Below are 27214 nucleotides of genomic sequence, written 5' to 3' on the forward strand. Positions count from 1 at the left end.
GCATAGTTAACTAACAAGTGAACGTCAATTGTGTGTTTACATTGTGCAACATATAAATATAGATATGCATGGGAAATCCCTAGCATAGGTTATTATTCGCTCATTAAGTGGAATACTGCTGTTAACTAATCTTCTTATTACATAGAGCTGCAACACAGGAATAAGCCGCTAGAGTCAATCCAACACTTGTTAAAATCGCAGTTACGTATCGTGCTCTCATTGAAAGATCCATTTCTTCCTCTCGTTTACAAAAAGTGTGTGTGTGTGTGTTAAGGCGGCTAAAGAATGGCCCAATTTGTGACACACATTCAGCCGACGCTGATTGAAGCCTCACAAGGGCACGTACCGCATCATCATGGGCATCAAGTGGGGGTGCCCCATACGTCCCATCTGCCTCATAGTGGGCATAATATGCCATCACCGCCTACCCATCATGGCCATAGTCACGGGCATGTGCATGGGCATGGGCACCATCACGCCCAGACCACGCTCGTCCACAGTGCTAGCCGGGAAATATCGAATACCAAGGGATCGTCCGGCCACAAGGCCCCGACGCATCTGCCGCTGTCACCGAAGGCGGACGAACATCACCACCATCAGCATCATCAGCCGCATCCCCACTATCAGCATGTGGAAGGATACTATCAGCACGCACCGTTACATTACCAGCACTACCAGCAGCACCATCATGGCCACAGTCACGGACATCATCATTCTGGTGTAAGTATAAGTATATCTTTCATGTAGAATCAATTGCGGGCCGTAACCTTTTCAGTATTGAATGAGTTTGATGTTGTGGACGAGACTTTGTTTGCATTGAACCAGTGCAAAGTGTTTATATATACAAGGGTGAGCCTTTGATATCTTTGCTGCGTGTGATATAAACATCGATTGTGGAAGAGCAGTAAAGCAGTCATAGGAATTGCTTAAATAAAATTTAGATTTTCGTTCCTCTTAACACGTTCCACGCCGTGCCAAAATCGTTCAAAGCGATTTCCATAAGGCAACACCCAAATTTGGGTGATGCGGCGCTGAACGTGTTAAATACTACTATTCCCCTTTAGTTTGCTCAAAAATGTTCATGTCTTTTTTCCTAAGACTTTCTGTAGCGCTAATGTTTGATTTTGAATGGTTTTTATCCATCACAATGGTTCTATTCGAATTCAAGCGGTATTGTTGAACTCATTTCTATATAATTATCAAGTGGAACTAAAATATTTGGAGGTAGTTCTGGAATGTTCTAGAAAGTGGAAAAGAATCCAAATCTAACACGAAACATTTCATTGCAATGTGTATAACAACCAAAACCGATTCCAACTTTTCCACTTGAACTTGAACTCCCTGTGTGCGTGTTGCAAACGGTGCCATAACAGGGTTAACGCGTGGCAACATTAGTTCATTTTCGGGATTCTCTTCACGTTAAACTAGAACATGTTGAAGCAGATGAGGAGTCTTTCTGCCTTTCTCGAGTCGAATTGGATTCTATTCGAGGTTTACATAAGCTCAGCAATGTATTACGCTTTTGGGATTAAATAATGTAATTTTGTCAACAATCATACACTAAGATTCCAATTATAGTTTTATATTTTTTCATATTTCTCCACATAGCAGGATAGTCCGTCATTGCTGTGGGGGATTTTGGTCTGGTCCGTTCGTGTGAAGACCGGCGCCGCTACCATCATGCCACTGGGCTAGGATAGGCCATCATTTCCCATAACTAACATTATTTGGTTATATAACAAGTGGTGACAAGGGAAGTTGAGGAACGGATTGAATCGATCGAACTTGGTTTGGTTTTGAGCGAATCTTGAGCTTTTATTTTAAGCCACCTTTATTAAACTACTACTTACAGGATAGTCCGTCATTGCTGTGGGGGATTTTGGTCTGGTCCGTTCGTGTGAAGACCGGCGCCGCTACCATCATGCCACTGGGCTATGATAGGCCATCATTTCCCATAACAAACATTATTTGGTTATATAACAAGTGGTGACAAGGGAAGTTGAGGAACGGATTGAATCGATCGAACTTGGTTTGGTTTTGAGCGAATCTTGAGCTTTTATTTTAAGCCACCTTTATTAAACTACTACTTATAGGGTGTTTAAGCCTTCAGAAAGTTTAAAATTTGTTCATTTATTTTTATTTATTTATTTCAAGTATTACGGTTGCCGTATTGTCGAGCGGGGTCTCGACTGGGGTTTACAAACATTTTAAATTTGTTTAGTTATGGAAAAAAAATCTCAACCCAATTACGTAATAATTTCGATCTAGATTATCTCTTCGCTACTAATATACGTAATTCTACGCAGTAAGATTATTCGAACATGGGCTGAACAATTGGTAATGGCAATGGGAATGGTAATTAACAATGTAATTCACTCATTTACATTCGAATGCATTCATTTCATAGACGTTCTATATTTCGCCGATTTATTCCGTCTCAATATAAGCATAAAACTACAGCTAGTGAAAAACTGCACAATGACAAATGCTATTAAAAAGTTTTAAAAAATGTTTGCCGCCCCGCTCAATGTACCGTGCAAATTCCTTGGAGCTCCACCAAAACCGAAGCAATCGCTTCCTTCTTCGCTTGCAAGTTAGTTAACCTCATTTTTTTACCAAAAGCCAAAAGAGTTGTAAGTTGGTTAGCGTGCGGCACACGATTACCGTGGGGAAATCGTGGAACTTTAGTGTTTGGTTTTCGTGCGCAGTAAATTATGGCCACAATTCTGTTGAATGCTGCGTTGCAATAGGTTGTATCACGCGTGTTTCGGATGGCCGTATCAAACCTAAAAGCATTCGCGTTTACATTGCCTGCTGGACAGTTGAGGTAAAAGTGGTTTTTGCGTGCGTATAGCACATAGTTAGCATATTACCCTTTCGGAAAATTTCTCGAGTAGCATCGAGAAAAAGGGTATCGATTTGGAGTAAATTAGTATTTGGCGTGTTGCTGTTGACCAACAGGCGAAAATAGCCGGCCGGCAAAGGGTTAACGAGTTTCGAGCCGAAATAAGATCAATGTGAAACCAGATAACGATGAATGTTAACATATATACAAACTGTCAAGAATAATATGCTGTTGTATGGCATGTACTAAGCAATACTAAATTTCTTTGCTGTGGTAAACGAATTGACAGCTTCTACAGGTGCTTATTAATATCTTGATGGCTCGTAACATTAGCTCCACGTTTGCAATACTTTGTTAGCAGCAAAAACATCATTTATATAAATTTATTTCCGTTACATACATTTTAATGAACATTGAAATTGATCAGCATATTTTGTAAATATATGATTTTAGCATATACCGTGATATACAAACGTGTTATGCATTATGTACATAAAATGGTGAATCAATTGAGTTAGGCAAACAAAATTAACTGCTTACTTGAAACAGCCGCATCCAAATGATCTGCCACATAAATAAACATAAGAGCACCATTGGGAAGATCCACGTAACTCGTAGTACTAGGAGAAACAGTTACAATACTAGGCGTAAATAAAAAAAAACTGCTGCTACACGTAAATCAACGCTACTAAGCACACAAGCGCAATCACGTTCCGAAGCGAATGCTGCTGGAATTCATAACAAGATGATAAACGTTCGAAATTGGCCAACAAAACAAAAACGGAAGCATCAAATCAGTAAAAAAAAAAACGGATAAAAATTACATAACCAGAAAAGGAAGCTTTACGTTTGGCTTTCTTTGTGCTGAACGTTGAACTTTAGCTTTTTGGCAAACTAGTTGTGAGTAAACTTGTCCATGCTATTGTCCATAGCTCTAATTATGTCGAAAAAAGAGCGTACTTTGTATTTTGTGCGGTAAAATTTGTTGACACATTGCCAAACAGAATTATGTTTTCGTAAGTTTTCTACAAACAGAAAACACGGTGCCAAGATTTGGTTTTGTTTGTACCACGATTACGGACGAGGATCGGATTGTTCAAAGTTGATCGTGCTATGAAGGATAAAAAAGCACTTGCCATGCGTCTACATGTGTGTCGCCATAGACTCACATGTATGGCTTGCTGACACTAGTTGTTGCGAAATAGTGGGATAATGAAGACGTATTCATGAGCAACAATGTCGCATGTAAAAGAGAACAGCTGGGAGAAGAAGATACTTCAAGGAAGATCTATCTTTCGAATGTCTTGACAACCGGCGCCATGTACAGCTCGATATGGAATCTGAGCGAAACGCTTCACAGCTGATCGGTTTTGCTGTCGCCTGTTCGTTCCATTTGATGGGCGTAGATCAGGTTGCAGGTGTTACCGTGCGGTGCGGCTGAAAGCACCATTTGTTATGTGCTTTCATTTCTTTTTTTAAAGCAATGTAGAACAGCCGAACACACGTGACCTACCTTTTTGGACTTGAGCGCAACGGAAGTGCACCAGCAGCGCGTCTGTGACACAATTTATATGCTTCAGCAGGATGGTTGAATGGTGAAAGGAAGCAGTGGCCAACAGTGGGCATATGCGACCGATGGTGTAGACGTTGCAGTGGTCGTCACTTTGCAGAGGTCGTTTATCGTTTCCGGTCCGGTTGATGTAGGAGTGGCGGAACTAGATAAGAGAAGGCATGACCTCGCCCACTACTATTTGTGGAGGCAGTGAAGTTTTCGCGATGGGCACGATGGGAAGGATGTACTTGAACCGCGTGTTGGGTGGATTGTGTAAGCTAGGATCCGGGTCTACTAAATGGCAAATATTATGTAACACTGATGCATACCACAAAAGGGTTATTGGCGGCCTTGGTTGATGGTGCAGATTCTGCGTCAAACTTGGCACCAGCCACACGAACCTAATACGCTTTGATAGGTCAACGTATCACGTAACGTTGTTGTGTGGTGTTTCTGTTTTGGGGATCAAGCAGAAATGTTCAACTTGCGCCCAAATTGACCACAAATTAATGCACAATTTTAATGGAAGCAGAAATTTAATTATTTTCTTTGTAGCGTAATTCGAATAGGGTGACTTGCAAAGTGGATGAGGTTTAAATTTAGTTTGGTATGATCATGTCTGTCATGTGGTATAGTAAATAACTAAAAAAAATAGTCCGTAATACTTGTAATTATTGGTAACTTCATAAAAGATGCAATTGGGCGGCCCGGTGGCATGATGGTAGCGGCGCCGGTCTTCACACAAACGGACCGGTCAAAAATCCCATCCGGGCCAATCCCCCGTAGCAAGGACTGACTATCCGGCTACGTGGTAAAATAAGTCGATACGGCCAAGCTGTTCTAAAGAAAAAAAAAGAAAAAAAATAAAGGATTCAATTAACATTGGTTGGATCACAATTCCTACTCTAACATTGAGTGCATTAAATATTCATTAGTTTAATGTTTTATTATCTCCAAGATGAACGGTTAGGCTTTTTTTCTTTAATCTATTGGAATCTTAACGTATGATACAATTCACATTAATTAGGAGACATTTTCTACCGCAATGTGAAAGGGTACCTGCTCCCAAAATTAATGATTTAATTTAATGCAAAAATACTTTTGACTATCTTGTTTAACAATAATTGATTAAATTAATGATATTGCTATCATGTTATGTTCATATATTAGTCTATGTGCGGTTTGCATGACTTTAGACCTTAAAATAGATCGAGATGTAGAATAATAATAATTACTTAATTAATAAAACATATTTTTTGTTGAAATCTAATTATGGTTTTAACAATAGTAACTTAGTACCGACAAAACTAGAAGTGGTTTTGAGTTATAACATTTGTAAATTCAAGCTGTGAAGCAGTAAATGACCATTTAAAGCATGTTCTTTCATGTTAATTTGTTCTTTAAAAAATAAAACATTTATAAAACATTTTAACATTATTGGCCATGTTAACAAACAAGCGATGTTATCGTATATTAGTTTTCTTGGGGGTAAGGTTTTCTATTAATGTTAAAAGTTTTCTAATTATCAACTGTAAACTTTCTACGCATTTGTACGCTGCTCTAGTATAGAATGTTTATAGTTTTGCTACCTGCCAATAGGTGGCGCTAACTGTTAAACCAATTTCCTAATACATTTAAGATTATTATAGAAGGAAAACATTAAAAGCTCAAATTCATATTGAAAAAAATATTCATGTTTTCTTCATGTATGTGTACATGAAAACATGTGAAATTCGGTTACTTACCTCATAAAGAGTGAGTACGAGTTGGTATAACTGGTAAATTACATTAGTATACGGAGTACATAACAGCGTGTACTATCTACCGCTACACACTCGTCTTAATTCCTTGATTTACTCGTAAACTGTTGGTTGAATGGTTGGCAAACCAATCAAGCACGTCATCCATCGGCCCGTAACGCAAAGCTTCGTATGAATCGGGAATGCAGTTCGTATCAGTAATGTAGTTTCCACTTGCTCCATAGCATCATCATCACCTTCAAGTAGCATTGTAATGTGGCATTTGTTTCGGACGGCAGGGGAAGCAGTAAGGATAGCCATTCAGTTATATTATTGGATTTTTGCTGTTTTGTTGCGGTTCTTACTATAGTCATGGCACGTCATAGAGAAGAATGTAGAATTTCTCTTAGTTTGCATCTGGAAGAGTGGAAAATAATGCTGGGTGGGGATTGACAAACGCATTCGATCGGATAGTATTGAGTTACTCGTACGATTGCAACAGATCACCTCTTCCACTTCATCGCGTAAGCAAACAAGAGCACGAATCGTTCAGTGCTCAGTAGAATTTCCATCCCCGGGACATATCTTACTGGTGCTCAGTGACGCCACCGTTCGTATCGCAATTTTTAGCGATGCAGAGCAGCAACAAGCAGCTGTGTGGGTACAGCGAGTTCAGCGCTGGTTTTCATCTGCTCGGTGCCAAAAATAGTGCAAATTTTAATTCGTGGATGAATGTCACTCCGCTAACGTGTGATGAAGGGGCGCACATCGTAAAGTCCGTCGTTCGTGAGTGACAGTGACCTGTTTTCGTTCGTTTCGTCATCACGATCAACGCTCCGTCTGTCCGTTGGTGAGAAAGATTATTACGGAAAGCGTTTAGTTAAATCAACATCCGTAGCGATCAATACGGGCGTATGACTTCAGTGCGAGTGTACAAGTGCATTCAGTCGGCGATAAAGCGTGAATGGATTGGTGCTTGTTCAAATATGTAACATGAATGCACCGATTTGATGCCGTTGGGTTTTGTTATGCAAACATCTGTAAACGCTATTTAACAAAACGGAAGGACTGGTGTTGATATAAAATCAACATAAATCAAATATTCTGCTCCCCACGGTATAAAGCGGAATGTGTGCACGTTGAAGAAAATCTAACTCACAATGTGGGCGAGACACGGTCTTTAAATATTAACGTCGTGGTTGTGTAAATGTTTTCAACAAGCAAAAGCAACACAAATCGTCCTGGTGGGAAATTCTGATGAATAAAACAAAAGACAAACTAACGCGCTAGAGCCTAAAAGGGCCAAAACAGCTAAAAGGGTCTATTGAGCTTCCTGTGCGGTAGACCACTTCCTTATCCCATAGCATCCAGTGTGAGATGAAGCATTTATCCTTTATGATTGTGTGTTAGTGAATGAGTTTTTTTTTTGTAATCCTGGTCATCCTCCATTTTGCCTTGTGAATGTGCAATATTTTCTTCAGTCGTTTAGGAACGATGAAGAGGTAAAAATGAAAGATCATCTCACACTCAAAGCATAAAAGCATCGGGCACTGGGTGTAGCGTGAAACGTAGTGTGGGACTAATATATAAATGGTTCCATCCGTTTGGCAAGGAACGGGTTAAACTGTTTAATGGTCTTTGACCTCGGAACCGGTTAAGCACGAAGGATGTTATCTGCGTAGAGTGTGTGTATGTGTGTTTTTTTTTTCATGTGGGGATGGAAAAGCTCATTTTGCTTTTCCTTTGCACTCGTCGGGCTGCTTACCGTGGTTCGTAAGATTACTCCATGGGACGGTCTGGAAAGATATAGTAAATTCAAAATGCAGTAAAATTTGCTTCCATCAGCATCCCGTGGCAAAGGACCATAGTATACAAAGGTATAAAAAATGCCACAAACACGCCTCGCACGGTCTCGCCTGAAAAATGTTCCTACTCACGCCGGTACATACATTTCCACTACTCACTCAATATCCTTTCGGCTGATGGGTAAGTGCTTTTACCCGTGTGTGCATGTCGGTCGCTTTTAGTGCCAGGCACGGTGTGGATTGATATTTATGCGCGTTGATGCTGTGGCAGGAAACGAGCGAAACGTAATTATATCCAGTGGCGGTACCATGCCCTCTAGTTTAATGTTTTTTTTTTATTTCGTCCATCCTAATCGAAGTCGGGTGATTATGAGCATAGCGCTAACGATGACAACGAAACAAGTTACGATGCGAGAGGGTGTACAGTTTTGTATTTGCTTATCTAATAATGGCGCTTCTGGTGTGTTTTTAATGTGCATAGTACTGATGTATAATGTAATTCAAGATTTAAGTGTTTCAAATCCGTATTATACGCAGTCCATGTAGCGGACATCGAAAAAGGATCGAAATTATTATTAAAACATTTGACCATCCAAACATTAAAACATCAAATAAACATCAAAATCAGTAGAAGCATCAAAATATCAAACTTGTCTATGTACACCGTAATCAATCAGTTCGAATTCACATGTGCATCGTCAATGCATATACGTCATTATTTGTTGCGCCATGTAGATATTCTGATTTGATATTGTTTTAAGTTTTAACTACACATATTCGCATTAAATTGTGCATGGTGTTCTGTCAGTTGTTGGTCTTTCGGAGCGATCAGCGTAAGGAGGTTGAGCCGAGCAATAATTTTCCTCGTTTGGTTTCCTCGAGGGTCAAGCATTCGTTTTTTTTTCAAATAAAAAATCCGGATATGGTTTGGACTTATTAGACAAAATTTTATGGAGCTTTGAGGAGCTCCCAGCTCCCCGGATTTGATTCCTATCGACTTTTTATTTGCTTCTGTATGATGTCGATTCTCAACGAGCAAAACAAAGGCCAATTTGCCAAGCAAGAAATTCTGGCACGAGCAACGTATGAAGCTCGTGAAATAGTATAAAGTACGAAAGATAAAAATAAAAGATAATGTTCAACATATGCCAATAAAAACAGTTGACAGTTGTGGATAAAAAACGGGAACAAAAGAATACTATCATTTTTTTTAATTCGTGTTTTGAAGGTGTATTCGATTTTATTAATCACGATGTATGTTTCTATTGGAACTGGAATTGTTAGCAAGTAGAACTTTGTTATATATTCAAAACGAATGGTAAGGCCATATTGCTTTTAACTTCTTCTTCTTCTTTATCGGCACAACAACCTCAATAGGTCAAGGCCTGCCCATTTCTGGCTTTCTGTGACTTTATTTATCCGTAACTGGAAGGTTAGTCCTGCGTACGGGGGATTTGTCCGGATGGGATTTAGGTCTGATCCGTTAGTGTGAAGACCGGTGCAACTACCCTCATGCCACCGGGCCACCCCATTGCTTATAACTAATGGTAACTTTAGTTTTTTCAAGACATTTCCTTCTCCCAACAGTCAGCTTATCCTAGCTTGAAAATGAAATAAGCTTAGTAAATAAAGGTTTTTTTATTTATTTTTATTGTCCGAAGGTTTGCATCGAAACTATATGACTTTCTTCCGGCGTTACATCCGCTTTGCGGTCTTGGCCTGCTGCAGGTTGCACTTCTAAACCACTCACGGACTCATTATCCTGGTGGACACATAAACGCCGAAATTATATTTCTAATTTAATATATTTTAATATTAAGCTATAAGGAGTATTAGAAAGGTTTGGTTAAAATTTTACCAGATAACCAGAAAATTGAAAATATTCAAATTAATACTAAAATAACAACAGGCACAGGTTTTGAAAACGTGATCTTTTGGTAAACGGTGTTTGGTTCAGGATCACACATTCCCAAACACAACAAACCGAGCTTGCTGTAAGACAGACGGATGTTGCTAGCACGTTTGTTGTAACGGGGTTAGTTTTCTGTATGAAAAGTAATTCTAGGCACGAAACTACGATAAACTCACGAGTGGGGTCGATTAAGAGGAACGTAGCTATTTATGGGGTTTCCATCAGCCTACCGATATTTGACCAATTTTCATTATTTTATTACCACCAAAGACCTGTTGCTGTCCGCCTGGCTGCGTTCGTTGCGCATCACTTTACTCTTACTATTTTTAGCTGTCGCTTTCCACCAAACACCCGGCACGTCTGGGATCGTGGTCTAGAGTTCATTTCCGTACACTCGCACGGACGCGTTCCTAGGGAGAAAACTTGTATATTTGTGTACGAGAAGCAGTTGGCAAAACGTACGTCAACTGTTGCGGCATGATGAAAATGGCTGTCTGTACCGAAATTGGCCGACTAAAGGGGGCATCGTCTGGGGGCGGTTGGGGTATTTCTTTTGGTTTGATTCACGCAAGCATCGACACGCTTTTCACGTTCATTACGCTAACTGCACAACAACAAACACAAACCATAATCCGTGTCACGGGAGTTGAGTTGGGGTAGTTTGAGGCAGAATTTTCCAACGATCGTACCGGGTTGTCTGAGGACTTGATCGCTCATCGCACATCAGAGCGTTTCATTTCATTCGTGTGTAGACAGCTGTAAGTAAACGTGTTTAATGTGTGTTGAAGAGAGCAAATCGAAAGTGCCTAGAACGGAAATTTGCCCTCTCTGAACAACAAGTTGTGGTTTTTTGAGTGAAAATATTTTATTCTATAAAGTGTCATTGTGGTGAAGAGTGCTTTACATGATAGATCGTATCGTAGCATTAATGGAGTACTATTTCACAGTGAAGCGAGAATCCTTTAGATAGTGAGACAAGTGCCAGTGGGAGCAAGTGTAACAAAACGGTGAAAGTAAAGAAGTGATATAACTGTGTAAATAAATCGTCACCCCTAGCAAAGAAGGATCAACGAAAGGAATAGAATCAACCGATTAAAACCATGCTGACACTAAAGAAGCGATTTCCATCACTACAAAGCCTTGGTGTAAGTTGGGTGTTATTTTTATGAGTTATTTCTGCTTTCTAATGTCTGCTAGCACATCGAGCGTAGAACAATTTTCGGTCCCATAGCTAACGTACTCCGATGTGTGTGTGTCTGTATACGGCCGCCTTGAAAATTTTACGCCACCGTACCAAGTGGCATCAGGGTGAAACGACGGAACGGGATCATGCTGGGGCAGTTCTGGCTTCTGTATTCACCCTGAAGTGCTATTTATGTTGTGCTTGACTTGTTTGAGTTCCTGCTGGGTGGCATACATATCGTGTATGGCGCTTGAAATCGTTGAAGGGTAGGCCCTTGGCTGTTCTGCGGGCAGCGGAGCGTTTAGGGTGGTGAGTTGCGGTAATTTCGATAGAGTGCATGTGTGGAAAGGTCAGCGATAATCCTATTTTTCTTGTGCGATTTGAACAACAAAGCGAATATTTAGCAATGCTTTTTAGTTATACAATAAAAAGGATAATTGCTTATATTTCTTTCTTCAACAAAAGAGCTATGTGGCCTAATGACATTATGTATAATATGTGGCCTAATGACATTAAATTCAAAATTCCCATGCAGACCTGACCGTTCCTCTCAAATAAAAATAAACCATTCACATGCTCATGAAGGTTTATATTGTAGGGTTATAGCAAATTCTTTGAAGACAAATATTTATTGCGAGCAACATTCAGGACATATTCGTAATAGTTTAAAGTGTTGTAGAGTTTGTTTTGAAAATCATAAAGCATAACACCAATTTTATTTAACAATTTTTATTATTGCAAAAGTTACCAAAATAACTAACAGTTGCAGAGAGGATTATAAAACAAATAGTCACCGAGATACGTGGTACCACTTGCACGCGAATTTGGAGATACACGGTTATTTTTAAATTTGACCGATGGCATTACTTATAGCACAAAATCAAAACATAAAAGTGAAAGAAAGATAATTTGTTTTTACTTTGATTAACGTTTTCGTACGAATAGTTGCCTTAAATGCTGAATATATAAAGAAAAAAGAAAGAAGTCGACTTTAGAACTTGCGAGTAAAAACCATTTTGCTCCCGGATTCGAACTATGCGAAAATTAGAGATACGCGGATTTTCTACGATTAATTAGTCATCGATCGATTAGTGGTCATCTAAAATTGTATATCCGGGGACTGCCTGTATATGTTTTTTTATGACATGTCTTTGTTACACAAGTGATATGTTCACCAAATACTTGAAATATTCCTTTTCACTAAAGTATCAAATAGCTAGCAATGGTCCAAGGGATAAATAAATGGAATACAGGTGGTATTAGCGGTATAAAGTTTTCTCGCGAAACGACTGATAATAAAATTCGCCCTGTGTTTTCCCCATTCAAAGGAGTGACTATCCAGCTGCGGCTTAATAAAAGACAAGACATGTTAAAAATGATGAGCAAAAACATTCGTGGTTGACGTGGTACAAAAAAAATGGGCGGGTTCTGTAGTTGCATTCTGCGGTATAATGCGTTCTGTAGTATTAATATTTCACGTATGAGAAAATGAACTCAGGATAATTTTTATATAATGTAATCTTGACAATTGATTAGCCATTGCCTTTGTAAGAGAGGCCATTTTTTTGGATTTGGTTCACTATACATATAATAATTGTTAAGAAATTCGTTAAATAATTAAGCCTACACGTATTATAAGATCTTCAATAGCCCATTTGTTTGGGCTACTTTTTATAGCATTATGTTTATAGTACTTGCAGTAATACTAAAGAAATTCATTTATATCAATCAATTGTTCCATTGTTCAAAATTTATTTACCTTATTGCAATCTTATCAATTTGTCTTCTTTAACAAAAATATGTTTTATTATTCATTGAAATTGTTGCTTTTATAAACGTGTATTTAAGACGCACATTCCGATGGTCTGTCCGTTTTTTTGCCAAACAGTTGCGTCAAATGATATTGCCCACTTGAATATAATTTGGCAGTCCATTATCACTAACGTATAGTTACGCAGGGATCCATGATCATAAATAATGATGCTAACGCTGGCAATGTGTCTCCTGAGGCCGTCACTGACGAATGATTATTGGAAGAAGGCCCAGTTCGTCCGTGGGTGCTTGCCTGCTTGGAACATAACTTTACTTGTCCTTTCTAAGTTCGACAGTATTTCATCGCAAAGTTTCGCACGAGGTCAAGGTTTTTGTTTGTTCCAGCACATTTTTGGCAAACATTTACTTATTATACAGTTGAAATTAAAGTGTTTTCATGTATCGAATCGTAAAAAAAAATTAATTTTACAAAATCCACGATCCCAAATTAAATTAAATTTAAAATAAAAAAAAAAAACAAAACAAAAACGTTACAATTCAATAAAGTGATGATAAAACGTTAAAAAAATATCATTTGGAACAACCATTGATAAAGCAATTAAGTATGTTAGAATTAATAAGTCCTTAAAACTTGCCACAATATCCTATCGGACTGCCTTGCGCCAGCTACTCGGAACCGAAACAAAGGTTACTTAAAACTTGAATGTGAGATTTCAGTTCAGTTTTTTCGAGGTCTTGGCGATTGACTGTCTTTTCAGTTTTACTTTAAAATAACTTGATTGTTAAGAGAGTTGGTGCTTATCTTTAAATAGCGCATATCTTGCAGCAATTTCTTTGCATGAAGAACGAGGCCATATAATTCCGAAGTAAACATAATCTCTTGGGTCATAAATACGTATGAAAGTAACAACTTGCTTTGGAAGACACTTTGTGACCATATCTCAAATTACCGCGGGTTTTGAATTAAAGAGAATTTTCTTTTATGTGGATCGTTATCCACACACAGACCATTTTCGCGAAGGTAGTCTTGGAGTCTACAACACTTAGCTTCTAGGTGAAGTGTATGGCCCCGCGCAAGAAGTTGTCTTCCTGAATCAAAGTGGCTTTGTCATCCATTAGGATTGCGACGGCGGACTTAGTCGGACCGAAGCGGGCTTTTCATTATTGTGGTCACAGTACAGCTGTTGTTCAGATGCGGCCCGGCACGAATAATATATAGGAATAAAAATGTCCATCCAGTCCAAGTGTTTCTTCATCATTTCATCGGTTGCTCTGACCTCCCGGATGAACGACGTAATCACTTTCACCCTCGATCTTCAGATAGCCTCTGGGGCACTTTATGGTCACGTATGCCGTTGTATAAGCGATACTAGACTACTGTAGGATGCTCTGTCCTTTCTTCAAGAGGAGAAGATGTTCTGAATACCGTATTGGATTTATTTGGTGGATTCGTCTTTTTTCACTGGTGTGCCACTTGTAGCTCGAGAAATCCAGTTGAGCCCAGTTGTTTGTCTGATTTCTTAGTGATTGATAAGATTAATTAATGATTAGTTGCGTCTTAGTTAAGAGATAACATTACCATTTTATGTCTGTACACAATAAAATAATTGCAAATTACAAAGCTTAGCTGGATACGCGTCTAGATGGCAGGGACACTCGTATGGAAAATTGATTCCATTGTCCCGCATATATTTATCAGATGTCTTACATTAGATAAATTTTTAATGCTTACGTTTAACGAAATAATATAGTACATTATTATTTTATGGCGTACAAATTTCTGCAAAATAATACTTCCTATATTATAGCTGGGTAAATTTAACATTGGATAAAAATTGTCACGTGTAAATCATCGCGTAGGTCATTAGCAATGCTTGACGAAGGTCATTAGCAACCCCTTTAATACGTAGCCTTTCAAACAAATCACTTTTTTATATGAGTATCCTCTAGCCGTCAGGCAAAATCCTTGTAATGAATTGCTTCTTCCTTCGATTATTCAAACATTGATTCTCTTTACCACCAGTACCGGGGGTTCGTGCCACAATGAAATCTTATTGTTAGGAACCAATGAAGAACAACTCAATTAGTCTTGTATGGAATAAGTACCTTCAATATACCAATAATTTGTAAAAGAGTGTGCCATTTTAATGAACGAAATACACCATTCACGGGCACCATTCGTCAATCCGTACTGTTCGATCCGCAGATTGTGCCCCGGACGGTTTTATTACCCATATACGTACGAATGAATCAGATCCGGCCAGCACGTCCGCACGATGATGTCACGTTAGCACTGCAACACCCCTTGCAGTATCTGCGTATCCGGTCCCATTACTCGCACCCTTACTGCTGCGGAACGTTCCGGTTCCTGCGTTCCCGGTTTCAGGCTTCGGCAAGAAGGGAAACCAAAAACAACAACACAATGCACAACCAAGACCCCGACGCAGTGCCATGGCAAACCAACCGTGAAGGGTGGACACCCCGTGGGTGTGGAATGCATTCAAAAAGCGCACCCCTACAATACATTCGCTCTGTGAACACGTGTCTGGAAGGATGCGCACACCACCTTGAAGAAGTCACGGAGCCCCGTGTTGGTCGTATTGGTAAGCTTGTTCGGTCCCGCACGTGTTAGTGTTTGTGAGGACGAACCAATCTGTTTACGTTCTGTCAGGTGCAGAAAGCCGGCAATAAACGCCGCAACGCCATCGTTGACACAGTGTCCTCCAAGCACTCGCGGCAAGGGTGGAGGAGCGTTTTCGAAACGGGAAGCAGCGCGGAGCGCCAACATGTTACGGGTTCGGTTTTTCGAACATAGCACATTCGGACGCGCAGACGCGTGTCCTGCCGTACCTGTTCGTCCTGTGCGGTGGAGAAATTCGCTATATCCTGTGCGGTTTTGAAGGATTTTCATTCAGTCTAAGAGTAACCGTCGAATCGGATAAGCGCGACCTATTGTGAACACAACTTCGATCAAAAGAATCCCAGTGAGCTAGGGAGGATAGAGTGTGATAGCTAGCAATAGTTCTGTCTCGCTCAACTGCACACCCGCAAAGCAGTACAAAGCGCAAAGAAGGCTGGTTGGGTGCAAAAATTAAAGGGCTAAGATTTTACGGTAAAACGGAAGAAATTGCTCACGGCGTTGCATTTCCGCGATAAGAGTTGGCTTCCTTTAGCTTTTCAGCCATAAATCGTTTCCTTACATTCCGTACAATTTTTCACCGTGTCTTTTTTTTTGTCGAGAAAATCATACCTCAGTGCGGATACATTGGGGTGGGACTGCTCTTCTTTTCCAATCCCCTCTTTTCTCCTTATCCTACGGGACAATTTCATTCGTGTCGGCAGTGCTTAGATTGGAGAAGAGCAAAAATTTGCGGCCATTTTGATCGTGGCTTTCAACAGATTTGCAAGCAGTCAGTCAGTCCTGCTTGGGATGCAGAATTTCAACCATATTCAGCATAGTAATTGGTGTGTTTAATTGCAAACGAATTTCTTCCTTTTTTCTCGATACAGTAGTAGAGCTGTAGTTAATAAAATAGTTATAGTGAAAACGTTGCAACAACAAAATTACAACCCAAGCACAACGCGCAGCAATACGTCTTCTGCTAACGAAATATATAGGACAGTGCCATATTTTGCTCCACATTCATCAGGGTGTGCTTGAAATATTATGCAATCGTTCGAACCGTGGGTTTGCTTAGTGGTAACAAGTTCAACAGTGGCCCCAAGTACGGACTTACCGTGAGTGTCCGCACCGTACCTCGAACGGCGTGTATGACGTGTGCTGTGTTCTAGAAGTGGGTAGCCACAGCCCTATGATTTCAAGTGTCCCCGATTGCTGGTAGAATTAACTTGAACGAAAAAGAGAAGACAAACCCCTCCCTTGCGCCCTTCGTGCTGCATTTGATAGCTAGATAGAAGGTGCATCGTGTAAGTGTTTATGCAGGACACTGCAGAGCAGCACGGGAAGGTTTGCTACCGGTTCTAGCTTAATCGATCGAAACGAGGGACCTGTTTTGCAATGGTCACTGAAAATGGTACACAGGTAAGTGTAAGCCTACTGGAATGTAGTTTTCTTTTGGATATCCACCGTGATTTGTTGTGGAAATGGTGTTTGTCAGCCGTTTTACTCTTTTAAACTATAAAATATCTTCAAATAACCAATCTTCGCAAACTTTGCCTTCAATTTTGTAAAATATTTGTGGCCCCAATAACACACAATTGAATAGGTTTGTTAAAAGATTGAGATAAACAATGTAGAATACAAAAATTTGCTCCCAGAAATTAAGCCATCGATGCCGCAGAGCGATCGATATTCTACCATGGTCGTCGGTATGCTGCTGTTGGTGGTTGTGTTTGCGTGTGTTGTGCATATTCATTCTTGAGTGAAAGAGAAAACAAGCGTAAGACACAGTAGATAGAAAAAGAGAAAAAGAAAGAGAGAGAGAGAGAGAAAACGGAAAAAGGAGAGAGAAAGATTAAGCACGGAAAGCAGAAAATGCGATAGTATGACAAGGATGGCAGCGAGAGAAAAAAAAGGATAACGCAACCACATCTCGCACGAAAAGAAAACCCCCGAATAGGGTGGTAGATTTCTGGGCAGCCACTTGACACCCCTAGACGACTGCCAGGGCATGTCCGGCAAAGTTCGTACGACACGGCTTTCCGCTTTTGTTCAATCGTTGTTTGCACAGCAGGAAAACACGCCGGAAATAAATAGAAGCAAATGAAAAGCGAAGGGAAATCGAAAGGGCCCAACCAAGCGGTATAGCTGCTGCTTGGCTAACACAACCTTACACACACACACACAAGCGACGGTTTTCCACGGGCACTGTAGTTTAACTGGACGGCCGGAACTGACACGCACACAGTGTCACGTTTGTCAGGAAAAAGGACGTACACCCATACACACATGCCACCGGAGGCGCTTTTGTGCCATTTCAGACAGAACTCCAAAATGGCAGACCCTCGTGTATGATAGGAGTAAATTTACCGTGTTGAAGATTTCAAGGACTTTCCGTTGGGTCGTGTAATCGTACTCAGCGGGATATGGTGGAGATATTCGGTTTATTTGTCCGCTCGGTGTCCGCATCTGGGCTACGGTATCGATTATACGGATGTAAAAAGAATGGCCAAATACCGTGCATAATCCGACTCGCACGACCGAGACTTTCGTTTCGCAAATATGAAGGAGTGAGACGATGAAAAAAAAATGTATGTCCTTTCCAAACCGTCCGCAACTAGTCGCCAAAGATCATCAATCACGGTATGCCGGCGGGTGTATGTGTGGAAATTGCCATACGTACGATATGGTAATTTGACATTCGCGCAACGCGGTTCCAACCACCGTTTAACCTTTGTAACCGAGACACCCGCATGTCCGTGGGCTTGCCGCGTTAGGCGTAACTGAATGTTTCCGAGGTGGTATTGTTTGGGTTTTCTCAACCGAGAGCTAATAATGTTTGGGTGCGGTCGCTTTCATGACGGATGGGGTTGAAAGTGTTGCTACACCCGTGTGGAGACATGGTTACAGACTGTGTGTTACCTAATGGGCAGTAATTCACGGGATTTGCTGCAATCAATAATGGTATGATGGGTGGAATAAACAGTGCGACCTTTCACGTTTTTAGATGGGCATATAATTCTTATGAAATTGCACCTTTTTTGTTCCAGATAGTTCGTTAGCGTACTTTCTTATCCTTGTGAGTATATTCGTCATATAAAAATAGTAAATTAAGGATCACATCGCCTAATGGACTTACAGTTGGATTGGCGATTATTCACTTCGGTTTATTCGGCAGTAGTAAAAAAACGAGACACTAGTATGCCAAATTGTTTACTGTGTATAACAAAAGTTTGATTAGAAAAAAAGTACTACAAGGGTAAAGCTCTTTTTAAATCTATTTAAAAAGATTAATAAACTTTACCTGCCTTAACCTTGTACTTTAAAACAATGTTAAAGTTACTCTCATACATATATGCTTTGCGGCACTACTACCTAGAGATCTTAGACTACTATTTTTGGTTTACCTTGATTAATTCAATCATACCGTGATTTGATTAAATTTGAACTAATCATACCGTGCGACGGTACGGTGCCAATACCACTGCACTACCGGAATGTGTCATTTAACCCGCACATTTGAATAGATTCGTTCTACATTCGGTCCATTTACCACAACTGAGTAATTGACGTTTTATATGTTTCAATTTTCTATATTATCTGTTGCTCCCAGCATTTTATCATTTTTTGCCTTGGCAATGCTACAATGTTACAGTTAAATTATTTGGTTAGAAAACATTTCGTTCTCTCTTCTTGGGGTAACAATCTTCTTGGTCATGCCTGGTTTTTTTCTGGCTTACTAGACTTAATTTTTCCCACGCAGCCGGATAGTCAGTCCTTGATACGGGGGATTGGTTCGGATCGGATTTTGGGCCGGGCCTGTCGTGTGAAGACCGTCGCCAATATTTTTTATTCAATATGTCATTTTCAATTCAAGCTGCAAAGGATGGTTTCTTATGTGCACAGTATTATTTATACTGTAAATATTTGGTTATTATTTTCGTTTTAGACTAGATTTAACATGCACACAAAGTGCTGGTTTGACGTTGGTCCAAAAAAACTGCATTTGATTGTTCTATTGCAGCACAACAAAATATAACGAATACAAGCCACCGTAGATCGTACGAAAATGGTGCTAGTGCGTGATGAAATTCATTGATTAGCAAAAACTCACCAAACGGTCGTCCGTTTGTCCATTAGTCAGTTCGTAACATTGTTGGCAATTGGCCAAATGTTGCTGCTGCTGCTGCTGCTAACTTCAACGTACAATCCGAGAAAGAACTCCCATAATTTGGCTCATTTATAACTGTACTGCGTTTTATGCTGTTTGTTGCAAAAGAGACGCCAAAAGAAAAAAAGCACTCCAATGAATAATTTTGCCAACAAACGCAGATGCGATTGCGTGATGGAAGCGGAATAAAAATGTTGAAAGTCTTGCCAACTAGTCCTGTAGATGTGTGCTTCTTTTCAGGCGATCAATAGTGCCCTTTAGTAGAGCTACTTAGCCAGTTTTTAATGTGTCGCAATAAAGTTTCTTTCATGCTGACACAGCAGTACAGTGGGCCGTGTTGTTTCCTTGTGCGAGAAGTTTTCCAGCTGTGTACGAATGACCTTTGGCAGCATTTTTAGTTATGCTTTATCAGAGCAATTGCCTACGCCTATGAAAAAAATGCTTCACGTTCGTATCCTGTCCGGACATCCGGACAACTTGGTAAGGTATGCTCCATCGCCAGACTGCCTGGCTGCTGGAATGAGTGTTGTCTATGACAACAGTATGTGTATCATGATGTGTGGTAGCATGATGTAATGATGTACCGTTCCATCAAGGGAGAACTACTCTCTGCCGGTCCCATTTGATGACGATGGCATACAAGGCGAATGGTGAACGAAGCCAATCTGACGACGTGTCAGATCCACCGAAATATAGTCATTTTGGGCTCGAAAAGATGTACTTTTCTTTCGCTTTTTGTTTCTTACGCTTTCTGCCGTACGCTTCATGCACGGATTGAAGGCAATTTTGAAGGTCTTACTGGTGTTGGGTACGTAAATTTCGTTCGAGGGAAGCAAAAAACAAACAAACGTAAGGTATACTGCATTATGACATAGGCCCGGATCGATTCCGTTGTGCCTTTGACGCTGGGAAAATGCCTCTGGCCGAGTGGGCACGAGCGAGTACAGTCTGCTTGTTGCTACAACCTGAACGGGCCCTGGCCCATTCGGTAATTGGAAGCCTTCGGAGATTGATGAATACGCGCATCCGAGAACTGTGATTCTGAACCATTGATGTGAAATATTCTACAACGTATTTATTGTGCAGTTTATCCAGCTTTAGTGTCAACAGCAATAGGATACAATTTAAGAAAATTCATTGTGGCTGCTGAACGTTTTCGAAGCAATGATAGTGATTTATGAAGTTTAGAATAGTTGCATTCATCCCTCGTGACTGTGATGGTATCTTATTATCAAACAATATGTTATATTATTTCAATACATTTTAAGCTCGTTGATGAATGAAGGCAGCAGCAAGCGCATCATTGTGCTGTACCAAGCAGCTCTTCATAGCAATTTATTAATGGTATATATTTTTATTTAACTCGTTACAGTCTGATGGAAACACATCGTTCTTGCGTGCTGCAAGAGCAGGCAACCTGGAGAAAGTGTTGGAACACTTAAAGAATAACATTGACATCAATACTTGCAATGCGGTAAGTTACTGTGCCATAAACTTCAGCGACAACCTTTACAGAGCATTGCGAAATAGTGCAGCGCTACTTTGCATATCTGGAGTTGTAGATGCGAATAGTGCAAAACGATAATACCTTTTGATAATACCGAAAGTTGCCGCTAGATGTCGCGCTTCGTTCGCCGCCGGTGTATGGCATTTTTTCGCAATAAGTTATAATTCCGTACGGTAACCATTTGGCCGCGCATGCCCGTAGGCCGCTCGACGCCGCGTTTGCAAAGAGGGGAAAGTGACAGTTCAATTTCCATTTTCGAAGTACAACTCACTGCGCATGGCCGTGCTATCCTTCGGTTTGGTCCTGCGTGTGGTTCAGTTCCCGCGATGTTGTTTGCCGAATCGGGAAATACAGTGGTGGTGGTGGTGGAGGTGGCCGTTGTCTGACTCCCATAAATACTAGACACGAGATAGCCAAGCGTCTATCAGGAAACGCGGTGTAGTGTACGCGTGTGTTAGGTTATGGTTCAATGTTGAATTCTCGTGAAAGTGAAAGTCATCGGCAACAAGGCGGTGTGGGTGGTGTGATGTGATTATAGGCGCGCTGACAGAAGATAGTGGTGGTTACGGTTTTATTTAGAATCAACAACTTGCCTACTTATGCGCGGACATCCTTTTTTTCTTTTGTTGCTTGTAATGTGAACAGTAAATAGCGGCACGCGAGTAAACGTGGGGGTGGGATTGGAGTTGAAAGTGAATTGGTTCGATTGCAAAGATTGTGATTGTGAGCTGTTTCTTTTCCATTTGGTTTCGTTTCATTTCATAAATGTTGCACAACAGAATGGCTTGAACGCACTGCATCTCGCGTCGAAGGATGGGCATGTTGCTGTGGTGACGGAACTGTTGGCTCGCGGTGCCACAGTCGATGCTGCCACGAAGAAGGGCAACACTGCGCTTCATATCGCTTCGCTGGCCGGTCAGGAGGACGTGGTGAAGCTGCTGATCAAGCACAATGCTTCCGTTAACGTGCAGTCGCAGAATGGCTTCACGCCGCTGTACATGGCAGCTCAGGAGAACCATGACTCGGTCGTGCGGCTGCTGTTGTCGAACGGTGCCAACCAGAGCCTTGCCACCGAGGACGGGTTTACGCCGCTGGCTGTCGCCATGCAGCAGGGACACGATAAGGTGGTGGCAGTACTGCTGGAAAGCGACACCAGAGGTAAGGTGCGTTTACCCGCACTGCACATTGCCGCTAAGAAGGATGACGTGAAGGCTGCAACATTGCTGCTAGAGGTATGTACTGTATTTTTGTCAGAATCGATATCGAAGTATCAAATTTACACATCAATACTCCTGCAATCTGAGGGATGGAGTCTGTAGCATAATGTGTTTGTACGCTTGTCTTGTCTGCAGAATGATCATAATCCTGACGTAACCTCAAAGTCGGGATTTACTCCCCTGCACATTGCATCGCATTACGGGAACGAGGCCATGGCGAATCTGCTCATCCAGAAGGGAGCGGATGTGAACTACGCCGCCAAGCATAATATCAGCCCACTGCACGTGGCTGCCAAATGGGGCAAAACCAACATGGTGGCGCTGCTGCTCGAGAAAGGCGCCAACATCGAAAGCAAGACACGAGACGGCCTTACGCCGCTTCACTGTGCTGCACGCTCCGGGCACGAACAGGTGGTAGACATGCTGCTCGAACGTGGCGCCCCCATCAGCTCGAAGACGAAGAACGGGCTGGCACCGCTTCACATGGCCGCACAGGGCGAGCACGTGGACGCTGCCCGCATTCTGCTCTACCATCGCGCGCCGGTGGATGAAGTTACGGTGGACTATTTAACGGCTCTACACGTAGCGGCTCACTGTGGCCATGTGCGTGTTGCGAAGCTGCTGCTCGATCGCAATGCCGATGCCAATGCACGTGCCCTGAACGGGTTCACGCCGTTGCACATTGCCTGCAAGAAAAATAGGATCAAGGTGGTGGAGCTTTTGCTGAAGCACGGTGCCAGCATTAGCGCCACAACCGAGAGCGGTTTAACGCCGCTGCATGTGGCTTCGTTCATGGGATGCATGAACATTGTCATCTATCTGCTGCAACACGATGCCAGCCCCGATGTACCGACGGTGCGTGGTGAAACTCCATTGCATCTTGCGGCCAGAGCCAATCAGGTAAGCGTTAGGGATATATGGTACTCGGGATGAATGGGTGGGACACGACCAGGAACTGAAGTCCGGTATCTGAAAATCGAGTACTGAACCGTACATCATCTGTTTTGTTGTTCCAGACCGATATTATTCGCATTTTGCTACGCAACGGGGCGCAAGTCGATGCACGCGCTAGAGAACAGCAAACACCGCTGCACATTGCATCGCGCCTTGGTAACGTCGATATCGTGATGCTGCTCCTACAGCACGGTGCCCAGGTCGATGCCGTCACCAAGGATATGTACACGGCACTGCATATTGCTGCCAAAGAGGGCCAGGATGAGGTAAAGAATCTTGTTGCTAAAAAGCTAATGGATCACATAGACACGGTCTACCTGATGCAACTGTTCTGGATACGGCACCAGGAGTATTTCATTTAGACAGGGACGAAAAGACATTCGAGTCAGTATGATTCGATTGTGCAGGCCACTAGACAGCAGTTGGTACACAGTAACAAGGTGCCCCAAGGGAATTACAGGGTAGGCAAATGCGCTTACAGACACACTGATTGTACATACAAGTAGAAGCTACAAGCTTACCCAACATATCACATCTGGAAGGTTAATGGTGCGTACAGTAAGCTACAGCACCCAAAATGACTTAGCTAGTAAACATATCGAACGAAACGCAATCGCACAACGACCGCTATGAGCGAGGTATAAAACGACTTAGTAATAGGTGTATCTGTCCATTGCTGGTTAAGAAGTTTTTTTTCTTTATTTTAAGTATCTCCGGTTATTATAGTTATTATTATTTTGTCGTATTATTGAAAGATGTGGAATAAAGTGTAAGTTTTGAGGTAATTTTCCGCCATTGGGTAACACAACCAAGGCAAACCCCGAGAGCCATTATTATATTTTACGTGATTATTTCTTTCGTTATTTTGTTTTGTATGTTTCTGTTACGAGTTTCAAAAAAAAAAGAAGGAACAGGAACACGTTTCGACTTTCGTTACAATGACCGTTGAAAAGAACAAAAGTGTGTTGAGCGTAAGATGCAGGTTTGTTTTTGGTTTTGGGCGAATCGTCTAGCACACCACCAGGCAGGTATAGCGAGTGTAGTGTTATGTTTCGTTTCTGTTTACCCCTGTTTTCTTTGTTCTGTTTGAGTTTGAATTACTATCGTTCTGTTGGTTAACGTTTTACGTAACGTTTGTTTGATTCAATAACCGCTTGTTTTCGAATGCCTAATGTGTTTACTGTTTGCATTACATTTTTACACCGCGTTCGACAGAATGCAGAACTAGCCCACGTTCAATGCTGAACACGCATCAGTCCTCCGTGGGTGTAGGGTGCATTCAGGGTGCAGGTGCAAGATCGAAGGAATGACATTGGTGTGTCCCAAAATCTTAACTATTCCCCACTCTTCATCACAGGTTGCTGGCGTTTTGCTGAACAACGGTGCGCAGATCGATGCGACCACCAAGAAGGGCTTTACACCATTGCATCTGACCGCCAAGTACGGTCACATGAAGGTAGCAGAGCTGCTGCTGGAGAAGAACGCACCGGTAGACGCACAGGGCAAGAACGGCGTAACGCCATTGCACGTCGCCAGCCACTACGATCATCAGAACGTTGCTATGCTGCTGCTGGAGAAGGGTGCCAGCCCGCATGCCACTGCAAAGAACGGTCACACGCCATTACATATTGCGGCGCGTAAGAACCAAATAGACATTGCGAACACGCTGCTGAAGTACGAGGCGCAGGCCAACGCGGAAAGTAAGGCTGGCTTTACGCCGTTGCACCTGAGTGCACAGGAAGGACATACCGAGATGTCTGGCCTGCTGCTGGAACACAAGGCCAACCCGGACCATCAAGCCCGGAACGGATTGACGCCGATGCATCTGTGTGCGCAGGAGGATCGGGTCAGCGTTGCACAGGTGCTGGTAAAGCATGGTGCCAACATGCAGGCGGCCACCAAAGCAGGCTATACGCCCCTGCACGTCGCTTCGCACTTTGGGCAGGCTAACATGGTACGCTATCTGATTGAGCAGAATGTGGATGTTAATACTTCCACTGGCATCGGCTATACGCCATTGCATCAAGCTTCGCAGCAAGGACACTGCCACATTGTTAACATTTTGCTGGAGAATAACGCTGATCCAAACGCTATTACCAATGTAAGTAGAAGAACAATCACCTGAGATGTTTGTAAATGCCATAGACTTTGATTATGTATTTTCGCTCACATCGGTTCATACATTCTTCAAACAGAATGGACAAACTTCGCTGAAGATTGCACAAAAGTTGGGCTACATTAGTGTGCTCGATTCGCTGAAGTCGGTGACGGATTCGAAGGCTACGCCCGAACAACCACCATCTGAAGAGAAGTACCGTGTCGTCGCACCGGAAGCAATGCACGAAACCTTCATGTCGGACTCGGAAGAGGAAGGAGGTACGGTTTCTGCTGGGATTCTGCAACGATATTACAACAATGTATGCAACCAAATTTCATGCTCATTTACTATCGTTGTATTTTATCTGCAGGTGAAGATACTGTACTATCTGATCAACCGTATCGCTATTTGACGGTCGATGAGATGAAATCCCTGGGTGATGATTCGCTGCCGATCGACGTGACCCGTGACGAGCGAATGGACTCTAACAAGATGGTTCAGAGTACCGATTCGCATCAGTTCCCGCCAACGGCGCTGGAAGATTCGATTAGTCCGCAGCATGCGTCGATGGTACAGTCCGGCATCTCGGCGACCGACTTTACGGACAACATCAATATTGAGCGCCATTCACACGTCGGGTAAGTCTGGTGCTGTGGGTATTCGTGAGCTACTAACCGGTCATCAACTAATCACATACAATTACATTTACTTTTCTGCTTACCCACTAACTCTACGCGGCGAATGGATGTTATAAATGTACATTGCAACTTTTCACAGAAAACTCCACTGGAAGAAGTAAGTTTTGTATTCTGTTACAAGATAGGATTTGTGGTTTTTTGTACAATTTATTAGCTAATACAAAGTAGATTAAGTGGAAAAAACCATTCAATTTAGTTGATCACAGTCGCTAACAGAGTGTGGTTATCTTTGCTTTTGTCATTTCTGTAGCTTCTTAGTGTCCTTCCTGGTTGATGCACGCGGCGGAGCCATGCGAGGCTGTCGCCACAGTGGCGTGCGTATTATCGTTCCGGCCCGGTCTGCGGCACAACCAACACGCATTACCTGTCGTTATGTGAAGCCTCAGCGGACCATGCATCCGCCGCCACTGATGGAAGGAGAAGCCCTGGCAAGCCGCGTGCTGGAACTCGGTCCCGTCAGTGCAAAGTTTCTGGGACCCGTCATCATGGAGGTTCCACACTTTGCATCACTGCGCGGCAAGGAGCGTGAAATCGTTATTCTTCGTTCGGATAATGGAGAAACTTGGCGTGAGCACAACATCGACATGTCGGATGAAATCATTCATGATGTGCTGAACGAATGTTTCGAACCGGAAGGTAATAATGAGGCACCGATAGAAGCATACGGTACCGAAGGACGCTTGCCACCGAGAGGTATCCCGTCCGGGTAAATGGTCGGCTAACGGATGTTGCTATATCGTTTCAGATCTGGCACAGCTGGACGAGCTGGGAGGTGGACGTATCTGTCGTTTCGTGACGTACGACTTCCCTCAGTACTTTGCGGTGATTTCGCGCATCCGTCAGGAGGTGCACGCCATCGGACCGGAAGGTGGCATGGTGTCGAGCACGGTTGTACCGCAGGTTCAGGCCGTCTTCCCGCAGGGTGCACTGACGAAAAAGATCAAAGTTGGGCTACAGGTAAATCTGTTCAAACCACGCAAAGGTGTCGCACCGGATAAGTTGCGAAAGATAAGCGTCAACCACGTGCCGAAGAAGAAACGTTTCTCGTTGATCTGGTAAACGGATGCATGAACGGCATCGTTCATTTTGCACCTACCGGGGTGACTGGTTACTGGTCAAAAACAATCGAAAGCTTACGCT

General features: G+C 42.2%; 1 protein-coding gene across 2 annotated transcripts; it reads left to right on the forward strand.

Annotated features, from left to right (window-relative positions):
• Positions 1–285: 285 nt before the first annotated feature.
• On the forward strand, positions 286–27133 carry LOC128709939 (ankyrin-3-like). Of its 2 annotated transcripts, none has more exons than XM_053804974.1 (11): positions 286–720; positions 20973–21074; positions 21887–22339; positions 22460–23224; positions 23341–23544; positions 24636–25379; positions 25474–25654; positions 25747–26014; positions 26154–26171; positions 26325–26710; positions 26820–27133. In XM_053804974.1, exons 1-11 carry the CDS (start codon positions 286–288, stop codon positions 27131–27133), a joined length of 3870 nt encoding a protein of 1289 aa, XP_053660949.1. The 2 variants fall into 2 exon arrangements, with proteins under 2 accessions (XP_053660949.1, XP_053660950.1); XM_053804975.1 differs by lacking the exon at positions 286–720 and adding an exon at positions 16828–16851.
• The last annotated feature ends 81 nt before the right edge of the window (positions 27134–27214 follow it).

Source organism: Anopheles marshallii, chromosome 2 (assembly GCF_943734725.1).
Source record: "Anopheles marshallii chromosome 2, idAnoMarsDA_429_01, whole genome shotgun sequence".
Classification (NCBI taxonomy): Eukaryota; Metazoa; Arthropoda; class Insecta; order Diptera; family Culicidae; genus Anopheles; species Anopheles marshallii.